This window comes from Amblyraja radiata, chromosome 40 (genome assembly GCF_010909765.2).
Source record: "Amblyraja radiata isolate CabotCenter1 chromosome 40, sAmbRad1.1.pri, whole genome shotgun sequence".
In the NCBI taxonomy this organism is placed as follows: Eukaryota; Metazoa; Chordata; class Chondrichthyes; order Rajiformes; family Rajidae; genus Amblyraja; species Amblyraja radiata.
Genome location: NC_045995.1, coordinates 5,930,412 through 5,943,319, shown reverse-complemented (window position 1 = coordinate 5,943,319; position 12,908 = coordinate 5,930,412). Strand labels below are relative to the sequence as shown.

General features: G+C 48.4%; 1 protein-coding gene across 1 annotated transcript; it reads left to right on the top strand.

The window, feature by feature from the left end:
- Nucleotides 1-4,918: 4,918 nt before the first annotated feature.
- Nucleotides 4,919-9,533, top strand: LOC116967607 (tubulin alpha-1D chain-like). Its single transcript, XM_033014221.1, has 4 exons — nucleotides 4,919-5,142; nucleotides 5,268-5,416; nucleotides 7,975-8,655; nucleotides 9,234-9,533. The coding sequence occupies exons 1-4, from the start codon at nucleotides 5,022-5,024 to the stop codon at nucleotides 9,531-9,533; spliced, it is 1,251 nt and encodes a 416-aa protein (XP_032870112.1). The 5' UTR covers nucleotides 4,919-5,021.
- Nucleotides 9,534-12,908: the final 3,375 nt, after the last annotated feature.

The window sequence follows — 12,908 nt, the reverse complement described above, 5'->3', positions numbered from 1 at the left end:
GGAGACTTTGTGCCCCACCCAAGGTTTCCGTGCGGTTACCGTAGGTTCCCGGAGGTTGTTGTCAGTCTCCCTACCTGCTTCCACTACCTGCAACCTCCGGCAACCACCTGAAACCTCCGAGAACCGCACGGAAACCTTGGGTGGGGCGCAAAGTCTCCAGAGGTTTACGTTCAGGTTTCCTAAGTGGGACAGGGGCATTTCAGTCCCTGCTTCTCCCACCCCTTAGGGACGTGACACGTGGGGCCTGATTGCTGGGGTATCGTGTTTGGATGTCTCATGTGTGGGTTCTACAGCGGGTTTAAGATTCTGGTGTTCACATGATAGGGAGGACGTGCCTGCACTGGAGAGGATGTAGAGAAGGTTCGTCAGGATGTTGCCTGGAATGGAATGTTTTAGTGAGAGGGGAAAGATCGGAAAGACTGAGTTTGCTGTCCATGGAGCGCAGGAAGTTAAGAGGGTAAAACGATAGCGGTGGACAAATGATAAGAGACGGAGTTAGGATTGATAATAAGAATTGTACCCCATCGTAGTGGTATTGATATGATATTGACACGTGCACCGAGATACAATGAAAAGCGTTGGTTTGCAGGCTATTATTGTTCTTGTGATACATGTACTGAACTGTATACAAACATCAATTTCACTGTACCTCGGTACATGTGACCAATAAAGTACCATATCATACCGGATCCGATTATAGAAACATAGAAACATAGAAATAGGTGCAGAAGTAGGCCATTCGGCCCTTCGAGCCTGCACCGCCATTCAATATGATCATGGCTGATTATCCAACTCAGTATCCTGTACCTGCATTCCATATAACCATATAACCATATAACATATAACAATTACAGCACGGAAACAGGCCATCTCGACCCCTCTAGTCCGTGCCGAACACATAGTCTCCCGTAGTCCCATATACCTGCGCTCAGACCATAACCCTCCATTCCTTTCCCATCCATATAACTATCCAATTTATTTTTAAATGATAAAAACGAACCTGCCTCCACCACCTTCACTGGAAGCTCATTCCACACAGCTACCACTCTCTGCGTAAAGAAGTTCCCCCTCATGTTACCCCTAAACTTCAGTCCCTTAATTCTCAAGTCATGTCCCCTTGTTTGAATCTTCCCTACTCTCAGTGGGAAAAGCTTTTCCACGTCAACTCTGTCTATCCCTCTCATCATTTTAAAAACCTCTATCAAGTCCCCCCTTAACCTTCTGCGCTCCAAAGAATAAAGCCCTAACTTGTTCAACCTTTCTCTGTAACTTAGTTGCTGAAACCCAGGCAACATTCTAGTAAATCTCCTCTGTACTCTCTCTATTTTGTTGACATCCTTCCTATAATTAGGCGACCAAAATTGTACACCATACTCCAGAATTGGCCTCACCAACGCCTTGTACAATTTTAACATTATATCCCAACTTCTATACTCAATGCTCTGATTTATAAAGGCCAGCACACCAAAAGCTTTCTTTACCACCCTATCTACATGAGATTCCACTTTCATGGAACTGTGCACAGTTATTCCCAGATCCCTCTGTTCACCTACATTCTTCAATTCCCTACCATTTACCATGTACGTCCTATTTTGATTTGTCCTGCCAAGATGTAGCACCTCACACTTATCAGCATTAAACTCCATCTGCCATCTTTCAGCCCACTCTTCCAACTGGCATAAATCTCTCTGTAGACTTTGAAACTCTTCTTCATTACCCGCAACCCCACCTATCTTAGTATCATCTGCATACTTACTAATCCAATTTACCACACCATCGTCCAGATCATTGATGTACATGACAAACAACAGTGGACCCAACACAGATCCCTGTGGCACCCCACTCGTCACTGGCCTCCAACCTGACAAACAACCATCCACCATTACTCTCTGGCATCTCCCATTCAGCCACTGTTGAATACATCTTGCTACTCCACCATTAATACCCAACCATTGAACCTTCTTAACCAACCTTCCATGAGGAACCTTGTCAAAGGCCTTACTGAAGTCCATATACACAACATCCACTGCTTTACCCTCATCAATTTCCCGAGTAACATCTTCAAAAAATTCAAGAAGATTAGTTAAACATGACCTTCCAGGCACAAATCCATGTTGATTCTCTCAATACCCGCTGATCCCTTCAGCCACAAGGGCCACATCTAACTCCCTCTTAAATATAGCCAATGAACTGGCCTCAACTACCTTCTGTGGCAGAGAATTCCACAGATTCACCACTCTCTGTGTGAAAAATTTTATTCTCATCTCGGTCCTAAAAGACTTCATCTTTATCCTAAACTATGACCCTTGTTCTGGACGTCCCCAACATCGGGAACAAACTTCCTGCATCTAGCCTGTCCAACCCCTTATGAATTGTGTAAGTTTCTATAAGATCCCCCCTCAACCTTCTAAATTCTTGCGAGTACAAGCCGAGTCTATCCAGTCTTTATTCATATGAAAGTCCTGCCATCCCAGGAATCAGTCTGGTGAACCTTTTCTGTACTCCATCTATGGCAAGAATGTCTTTCCTCAGATTAGGAGACCAAAACTGTACGCAATACTCCAGATGTGGTCTCACCAAGACCCTGTACAACTGCAGTAGAACCTGCCTGCTCTTATACTCAAATCCTTTTGCTATGAATGCTAACATACCATTCGCTTTCTTTTTACTTACTTTTGCTTTATTAATTTTATTGAACATGTTAAAAAAAATACAAACACAAACAAACTTGTAAGCAATAAAAAAAGAAAATAAAACACAAAGGAAAACAAACAAATAAGTAACTGAAATAACATCGTTCATGTTCAAAGGGGTAAGAAGAAGTTCGAAAACTTTTCTGGTCCTACCCCCTCTTATGTTCTATACATTCTCATGGAAAAACAAAATAATGGGAACAAATCGACCCAAAATCTGTTGAACAATCCACAAACAAGAAATATCCAAACAGAAAAAAAATCACTGGTCCAGCTCATAACCATTCAATCTTTTGTTTCTGAAGAGTGTTTTTAGTTTGAATAGAGTCTTACATTTTTTCAGCTCATCATGGCATCATTTTTTCAGCATCATCATTTTCTTCACTGCCTGCTGCACCTGCATGCCTACTTTCAATGACTGGTGTACCATGACGCCCAGGTCTCGTTGCATCTCCCCTTTTCCTAATCGGCCTCCACTCAGATAATTGTCTACTGTACATGAATACAACAGGTCATACTCTACATGAGTACAACAGGTAGTGGAAACGAAAAGCTGAAGGGCGTGCAGGTCGTAAGGTTACAGCTGCTGAGTAAGTGCATTTAACAAAATGCAAGATCCGCAACAATATAGATTGGACGATCGGGAATAAATCCCTTAACGTATAAGAAGTCAAGTGGCTGATAACAGCGGGGAGACATCTGACCCGAATCTGGACGTACTGGCTTACAAGGTTTAATATCTTCTGCCCGACGTTACAGAGAAGAAGTGGGAATGCGCGCGCATGGGAATAGCGTGGGTGCGATAGTCAGGATAAGAGGGGTGGGCCGAATGGCCCGTTTCTGTGCCAGGTGACCCCACCCTCTGCTTTGGATGCTGATGGGCGTGTTGGGAGAGGGGTTGGTGGCAGGCAGATATTGGCTGATGGGAGATAGATGAGTACAGAAGCTGGGATGTAATGTTAAAATTGTACAAGGCATTGGTGAGACCAAATCTGGAGTATGGTGTACAATTTTGGTCGCCCAATTATAGGAAGGATGTCAACAAAATAGAGAGAGTACAGAGGCGATTTACTAGAATGTTGCCTGGGTTTCAACAACTAAGTTACAGATAAAGGTTGAATAAGTTAGGTCTTCATTCTCTGGAGCGCAGAAGGTTAAAGGGGGACTTGATAGAGGTCTTTAAAATGATGAGAGGGATAGACAGAGTTGATGTGGATCAGCTTTTCCCTTTGAGAATAGGGAAGATTCAAACAAGAGGACATGACTTCAGAATTAAGGGACAGAAGTTTAGGGGTAACATGAGGGGGAACTTCTTTACTCAGAGAGCGGTAGCGGTGTGGAATGAGCTTCCAGTGAAAGTGGTGGAGGCAGGTTCGTTGGTATCATTTAAAAATAAATTGGGTAGGCATATGAATCAGAAGGGAATGGAGGGTTATGATATGAGTGCAGGCAGGTGGGACTAAAGGAAAAAAGTTGTTCGGCACGGACTTGTAGGGCCGAGATGGCCTGTTTCCGTGCTGTAATTGTTATATGTTATATGGTGTTATATGGTTATAGACAAACCTCATCTGCTCGTTGCTAAGTGCTATTCCTCAGCTCACTTGTGACGAACATTACCGCGGACAATCCGCCGGGTTGTGTTTACTACAATGTCTCCGAGCAACCGCGGGTCAATTGTCCCGCGAGGCCAATCAGATGCCGTTCTTGCTCAGGCCGGCCGCGGTATAAGTAGGGCGAGTGGCGACATCCGCCATCGACCGCCGCGACAACAGAGAGAGAGGATGGTGAGCCCACGTGACAGAACCCCCAGCGCTGCCGCGTTCCATCGAGCCGCGCATCCGATTGGTGGGAGGCGATGGCCACATGGCGGGGCGCTTAACTTTCTGGTCCGGTTCTATCTGTTGACCGGATGTTCCATTCACACATTGGGCGGAGATGTCGCTAACCGAGATGATATCAAAGTAGAACAAGGACACATTAGTTCCTCATCCGCACCTGTACCTTGCCCTAATCGATGGCGTCTTCCACAAATATTCATCGTGTGTATTGTTGTTTATACGTGTGCATTTATTGGCGGACGGGGTGTCAATTGTAACAGATATCCGAAAATATCTATTACAATTGTGAAGGGATAGGTGGTCCGTCATCTGTTACGGTCCAAGTCCCTCTGGTGTCAATAATCTGTATTTGTAAATATTATCGTCTTGTATTTCTCTTCGCCTCCAGCGGGAATGTATTTCAATCCACATCGGCCAGGCCGGGTGCCAGATCGGCAACGCTTGCTGGGAGCTGTATTGCCTGGAGCACGGGATCCAGCCGGATGGACAGATGCCCAGCGACAAGACCATCGGGGGCGGCGACGACTCCTTTAACACCTTCTTCAGCGAGACGGGGGCGGGCAAGCACGTCCCACGAGCCGTGTTCGTCGATCTGGAGCCCACGGTGATTGGTAAGGCGGCAGGAGGAAGAATACTGATATGTTCTGCATTATCACAAATCCTACCCTGACATTCGTGGAGGGCCGTATGTGTAGCGCAGGTTAATTCTCTACTTTCTGCTCCCGTCCCCCTACAGATGAGGTGCGGACCGGCACCTACCGGCAGCTCTTCCACCCGGAGCAGCTCATCACCGGCAAGGAGGACGCGGCCAATAACTACGCCAGAGGCCACTGCTCCATCGGCAAGGAGATCGTGGACTTAGTGCTGGATCGTATCCGGAAGGTGGTAAGTTCATTCGCAGTAGAATTTCACACAATTCCTTCATTATCACCGCACACCAGGAAGCTTCCTATCCGGGAGGATAGGAATATTCATCCACCCTGAGTTTTTCTATTGTGCTCTGACCATACCTTGAAACCATGACCCTTCTACCTTGACATTACCAACATGGAAAATGGGTTCTGAAAAAGGTTTCCTACCCCTGCCTTTCATATTTTTTACGCACTTCTATCACGTCTCCCCTCGATCTTCCATGTTTCAGAGAACATAGTGCACATGTGTCCGACCTCTCCTGAGAGCTTCTTCTTATCCAGTCCACATCACAAGGGGGGATCTTATAGAAACTTACAACATTCTTAAGGGGTTGGACAGGCTAGATGCAGGAAGATTGTTCCCGATGTTGGGGAAGTCCAGAACAAAGGGTCACAGTTTAAGGATAAAGGGGAAATCTTTAAGGACCCAGATGAGGAAAACATTTTTCACACAGAGAGTGGTGAATCTGTGGAATTCTCTGCCACAAAAGGTAGTTGAGGTCAGTTATTTGGCTATATTTAAGAGGGAGATAGATGTGGCCCATGTGGCTAAAGGGATCAGGGGGTATGGAGAGAAGGCAGGTACAGGATACTGAGTTGGATGATCAGCCATGATCATATTGAATAGCGGTGCAGGCTCGAAGGGCCGAATGGCCTACTCCTGCACCCATTTTCTATGTTTCTATGTTTCTACAAGATTAGATATTGTTCAGTCAAAGATGAACACACTTCTCGGCATCTTCATCAGCGAGATCGGCAGCTGTGCATCGGTTATCCAGTTGAGGCCATTTCAGTAGGTGTTCCGTTCTTTGCGGTTCAATACTACATTCGGAGGTGACATAGTTGGAGTTATACGCCCACTTGTTCAGAACAACTTTGGCTCTGCCAACACCAGTTCTCAATCGATTGAGGCATTTCCATCTGGCCCAAACATGTGTGTGCACCAGGCGGGAGTTAATCACTTGCCGTTAGTCCCATGGTATTTGAGGGATGTAGAGTGGATATGCTATCACCCCATATGGAGACTCGTGCTTAACTTGATGTAATCCCAGCCTCAAGCGGCGTTGCACAGTGAAGACAACTTTACCTCGATATTAGTCGGATCGGAAATGGTGTCAGGCCTAGCATTGGATGTCGTTCCTCTGTTGTCTGTCGCTAGTGCTCCTTCATGCAGGCTCCTGCTCTTCTGCTGTCTGGCGGGGCAATGCCTGAGAGCTAATAGTGTTAATAGTGTAGTGTCAGTGTCACTGTCGGTGAGGGCGCTGCAAGCCGGCAGCCCTGCTAGCAGCGTGTCCGTGTTTTTATTTATTTATTTTTTTAGTGTGTTTTTAATGTTCCTTTGTGTGTATTTTGTAGGGAGTGGTGGGGGGGGGGGGGGGGGGGGGTAAGGTGGAAACCGTTTCGGACGCCTCCTCCACGGAGAGGCGACTTTTTCCAGGTCGCCTCCCTCGTGGCCTAACAACGAGGATCCGGCGGTCTTTCCCGAAGGCGCTCCCGAAGCTTCAGCTGCGGGCGCAGCGCCGACTCTCGGCGTGGAGCGGGCGAGCCCTCGCTGGTGCTCGCCGGAGGGGAGCGCTCCGTTCACTAGCCCGTGGCAGTCTGGGGCCGCGGTCTGCAGAGCTCCGGCCAACGCGACGTCTGCAGCCTGGGATCGCTCGCTGGGGACCCGGGAGAGGAAGAAGCTTCCACTCCGACTGCCGGCCCGCGGCTAACTTCTACCGCGGGCGTGGCATGGACTTACCATCGGAAGCGGAATCCCTCGCTGGGCATCCCTGGAGGGGAGCTTCGACTTCGACTGCCGGCCCTGCGGTCTGCGGTGCTTCTGGCTGCGGCGCGAACATTAAATCACTGACCGCTGGCGTGCGGCCTACCCCAAACTGAAGCCGCGGTCTCCGGTGGGGGTGGCATCGACGGATGCGGAGGGTTGAGGTCCCGACCACGGGGGGAAATGGAGGAGGACTGGCCAAATGTTGTGCCTTCCACCACAGTGATGAATACTGTGGTGGATGTTGGTGTTAAATTCTTATTGTGTGTTTGTGTGTTCTTTTTCATTGTACCGCTGCTGGCAAATTCATTTCACTTGCACTTTATATGCAATGTGACGAATAAAACCGTATTGTATTGTATTGTATTTTAATACCCTCTAATTAGTGAAGCATTCTCTCTCGTAATCCTCTTCTGCAACTTCGTCCAAGCCACCACGGCATTCATCGAAGACGACAACCGGAAATGTATTGTACACTCCGAATGAGGCATAACCCGAACTTTATTTACACGTCAGAGCAAACTTAGGGCCTTCGCATTCACTCGTGGGATTCCAATTACACCTAACACAAGCCCAATGCAGAGAAATGGGACGAGATCTGTCTGCCATCTTGCTTTCTATGTAAAGTGTTGAGTGGAAGTGAAAGAGAAATTTCATTCGTTCTCCCCAAAGCCATCCACTTATGCCCAACCGTAATGGTAACTACGTAGCTCACCAACGCCATATGTGGTTTTCCATTAACAATTTCCGCGTTTCTCCCCCCACAGGCTGACCAATGCACCGGACTGCAGGGGTTCCTGATTTTCCACAGTTTCGGCGGCGGCACCGGCTCGGGCTTCACCTCCCTCCTCATGGAGAGACTCTCCGTCGACTACGGCAAGAAATCCAAGCTGGAGTTTTCCATCTACCCGGCGCCGCAGATCTCCACCGCCGTGGTCGAGCCCTACAACGCGGTGCTGGTCACCCACTGCACCCTGGAGCACTCCGACTGCGCCTTCATGGTGGATAACGAGGCCATTTACGACGTGTGTCGGCGGAACCTGGACATCGAGCGCCCCACATATACCAACCTTAACCGCCTGTTGGCGCAGATCGTGTCGTCCATCACCGCCTCGCTGCGCTTCGACGGCGCCCTCAACGTCGACCTGACTGAGTTCCAAACCAACCTGGTCCCCTACCCGCGCATTCACTTCCCGCTCGCCACCTACGCGCCCCTGATCTCGGCCGAGAAGGCTTACCATGAGCAAATGTCGGTCCCCGAAATCACCAACGCCTGCTTCGAGCCGGCCAACCAGATGGTGAAGTGCGACCCCCGCCAGGGCAAGTACATGGCGTGCTGCATGTTGTACCGCGGGGACGTGGTCCCCAAGGACGTCAACGCCGCCATCGCCACCATCAAGAGCAAGCGCAGCATCCAGTTCGTGGACTGGTGCCCGACCGGGTTCAAGGTAAGTGAAGGGTTTGAGACAAAATCATGTATACCCGGTGGAGGCGGGCATTGGCTCTGTTTGTCCGAGACCTCAGGTAAACGGCGCATCTAGAAATGTTAAGTAGATGTCACTGTATTCATCGACAACAGTTGAACAAGGACCTCCCACTCTGTCACCACTGTGCCCTCACTACTCAACACCCCAACGCTATGTAGTCATCCAACGGGAACGTTCTCACCGGGTCCTAACATTTGCAAGATACGTCCTGTCCTAATGCGGACGCAAGGGATGGAGGAGATGAGGTAGATTTGTAGGAATTCATGTGCCTGGAGACGGTGGGCCGAAGTATCTCTTGCTAACCGGTCTGTAAAAATACTCCAGGTAACATTGACCTTCAGATAGGGGAAGAAGTAAAGAATTGGGATAATCTCTTAATTGATACATTCCCCTTTCCGACGCCCTCGCCCGGGGAACAGAGGCGTTGGAGTTCATCCAAACACACGGGGTGCACTCTGCGGAGGGGTTGGGAGGAGCTCACTTGTTTACATGAGCCCAGGAAGTGAAATTCGATGTCTGCACTTTCTCTACCCCCGCAGGTGGGCATCAACTATCAACCCCCGACCGTGGTGCCTGGGGGCGACCTGGCCAAGGTGCAACGCGCCCTCTGCATGCTGAGCAACACCACCGCCATCGCCATGGCCTGGACCCGCCTGGACCTGAAGTTCGACAAGATGTACGCCAAGCGGGCCTTTGTCCACTGGTACGTGGGAGAGGGGCTGGAGGAAGGGGAGTTCCAGGACGCGAGGGAGGACATGGCGTCGCTGGAGAAGGATTACCAAGAGGTGGCCCTGGATTCCACCGAACTCGAAAGGGCAGAGGAGGAAGGAGACGAGTAGACGCATTATCCTAAAAATAAATTGTTTAATCAAATGCCACATTTATGCGACAGAGCAACTTTAGATTTAGAAAGTAGGTTTAAAAAGACAGCATTGTAATTTCGAAAATAAATTTATTTGAAAAAAAAAAAACATTTGGAAGTCTATCCGCTTGTCTTTGGAAAATCCCGAGGACATTTTCACCCTTTGGGAATGAGAGACGCTGGCTGGCGGCAGAAGAACGATTGCCGCAGAAATTTCTAGCATGATGCGGTCATATCAGTGCTAAACTGATTAATAGGAGGGGGTGGGAGACCGAAGGATGGGGGCATAGGGTGAAGGGCGAAGGGGTTGGGCAAATTTGGGGGGGGGGGGGTGGAGGGAGAGACAAGGGAGAGGCAAAGGGATGGGGACGGGAGAGGATAGAGCGGTAATTCGGGGAATGGGAGTTTCCACATACTCAGTCTCAACTTTTTTTTAAAGCACAATATTATAATATCACTTGAAAAGGGCTTTAATCGTTTTAAGCAATCTACCGGGGACTCGTGTTGTCGACCTCCCCGTGGTGAGCCTTGTCAACTGACCTCAGCCAGGCGAACGACAACAAACAGAGGCAGCTTGGGGCCAACCCGGATCATGCGCCCTTTAAAGGCGGTCAACGACGGATATTGAACCGGATGGCAGCATCCTGCTCCAGACTTCTGCTGCCTCAAACGCAAGAAGAAGGAGCAATCTACCTATCCCTATCCCTATCCCTATCCCTTGCTGTGCAATGATGAATTGCAAAGCTTCAAGAAGACAGCAAGGGGTGGGGATAGGTAGATTGCTTAAAATGCTTAAGCCCTCTTCATGTGTTACTATAATTATGTGCTTTAAAGAAGAATGAAACTGGGCATGTGGAAATTATACTCACTTTCGTCTTCTACAGTCAGATTCTGTTCCCTGTTGCCAAGGGGCAAAGGGCAATCGTAAAACTATAAAATAAATTCGAAAGGCTAACAGGACCTTTGCTTATCTGTAATGGTGTGGAATTAGGCTCTGTCTTTCGGTGGAGCATGATGCATGTTTACTTCCAAGACCATTTGGAAGAAGGAAACGTTCTAAAGTGCCTTTTGCAATAAACAGAACATCAAATGAAAATTCTGGAAAACATTGATGGTAGGTTCAACTACATGTCTGCCTGTACGTATTATGCATCACCCCTTTAATTTTACTAAGGCAAGTTTATTTGCAGGTGGGAATGACAACCAAAACACTATTCAAGGGGACGTCAATTTTTTTTATTATTTCGTGATATAAAATACACGAAATAATTAAAAGGATAAGTATGTATACATATATCTATCTATATATTAAAACTGTGTGTGTGTGTGTGTGTGTGTGTGTGTGTGTGTGTGTGTGTGTGTGTGTGTGTGTGTGTGTGTGTGTGTGTGTGTGTGTGTGTGTGTGTGTGTGTGTGTGTGTGTGTGTGTGTGTGTGTGTGTGTGTGTGTGTGTGTGTGTGTGTGCGTGTGTATACCATATGGTGCCATAGGAGATTTCATTTTCAGATTTAATTTTTCAGATTAGGCCCTTTGATTCCTTGGTCCGACAACCACACGCTGAAACTCCATTCCATTTCGCTAGCGATTTCACTTTTACATTCGTTAATCCACTCTTCATTACATTTGGACATTTTGATGTGCTCATTTTAAAATAAAATCCTCCCCCCCCCCCTCCCCACTCACTCATTATATAATCTAAACTGGACTCACGAACTGCTGACGTCACAATGCCACATGCCGACTAATCCAGGCCATACAGCCACACACACACACACACACACACACACACACACACACACACACACACACACACACACACACACACACACACACACACACACACACACACACACACACACACACACACACACACACACACACACACACACACACACACACACACACATATCATATGGTACCATAGGCTTACGCCGGGGTTCTTTGTGTTCCCAACCAACATTGAATGTCCCTCACCTTGTCTGAGTGGGCACAGGCCAGGGATTCATATGGGTTAGTAGGAATGAAAACCATTTTCTGGGCCGTGGGGGGAGGGTGAGGGTCACGCAATGCCACCCGAACCAACACTGAACGCCCCTTATCACATCTGAAGGGGTACTGACCAGGGATTCAGATGGGTTTGTTGGAATGAACACGTTTTCTGGGGAGGGAGCGGCCCGCAACTCCATTGCAACAGTTCTACTGTCCAACCTTTCACCTCTTCCTGAGTAGCTCCGCTTCTGGACTCTGGTTCATCAGTTTATTACAGTGGAGGACGAATTTTCGCCTATCTTCTGTGGTTGTGGTCTGTTGATATGAAAATCGATGATCCAGTTGCAGCGGGCAGTGCTGTATTCAGTTTACACGAGTTTGGAGATGACCTTGGTTGGGATAATGGTATTCACTGCTGAGAATACGTGTCTGGCGTAGATTACCTTCTTATCCTGGTGTTCCAAAGATGAGTGCAGGTCCAAGGGTGGCATCCGTCATACACCTGTTGTGACTACCGGATTCAGATTCAGATTCAGATTCAGATTCAACTTTAATTGTCGTTGTCAGTGTACAATACAGAGACAACGAAATGCAGTTAGCATCTACCGGGAAGAGCGACATAGAATATGATTTCAATAAATAAATCTATTTACATGTATACAGTCATGGTGTTTTTCCTGTGGTGGAGTGTCTGGGGGGGGGAGGGGGGGTGTGATTGGCAGTCACCGAGGTACATTGTTGAGTAGAGTGACAGCCGCAGGGAAGAAGCTGTTCCTGGGCCTGCTGGTCCGGCAACGGAGAGACCTGTAGCGCCTCCCGGATGGTAGGAGGGTAAACTGTCCGTGGTTGGGGTGAGAGCAGTCCTTGGCGATGCTGAGCGCCCTCCGCAGCCAACGCTTGCTTTGGACAGACTCAATGGAGGGGAGCGAGGAACCGGTGATGCGTTGGGCAATTTTCACCACCCCCTGCAGTGCTTTCCGGTCGGAGACAGAGCAATTGCCACACCATACTGTGATACAGTTGGTAAGGATGCTCTCGATGGTGCAGCGGTAGTAGTTCACCAGGATCTGAGGAGACTTCTTCAGACTTCTTCAATCTCCTCAGGTAGAAGAGACGCTGGTGACCCTTCTTGAACAGATTTGAGGTATTGTGGGTCCAAGAGAGGTCATCGGAGATGTTGACCCCCAGGAACCTGAAGCTGGAAACACGTTCCACCTCCGTCCCGTTGATGTGGATGGGGGTGTGCGTGCCGCCCATAGACTTCCTGAAGACTACAATGAGCTCCTTGGTCTTCATGGCGTTAAGAGCCAGGTTGTTGTCAGCGCGCCATGCTGCTAGGTGCTGGACCTCCTCCGTATAGGCCG

Bases quoted from the DNA above. Each gene is read 5' to 3' on its own strand.
- LOC116967607 (XM_033014221.1), top strand. From the start codon at position 5,022: ATGCCCAGCGACAAGACCATCGGGGGCGGCGACGACTCCTTTAACACC. The intron at 5,143-5,267 runs GTAAGGCGGCAG...GTCCCCCTACAG, and splicing joins TCTGGAGCCCACGGTGATTG to ATGAGGTGCGGACCGGCACC. The intron at 8,656-9,233 runs GTAAGTGAAGGG...CTACCCCCGCAG, and splicing joins GGTGCCCGACCGGGTTCAAG to GTGGGCATCAACTATCAACC.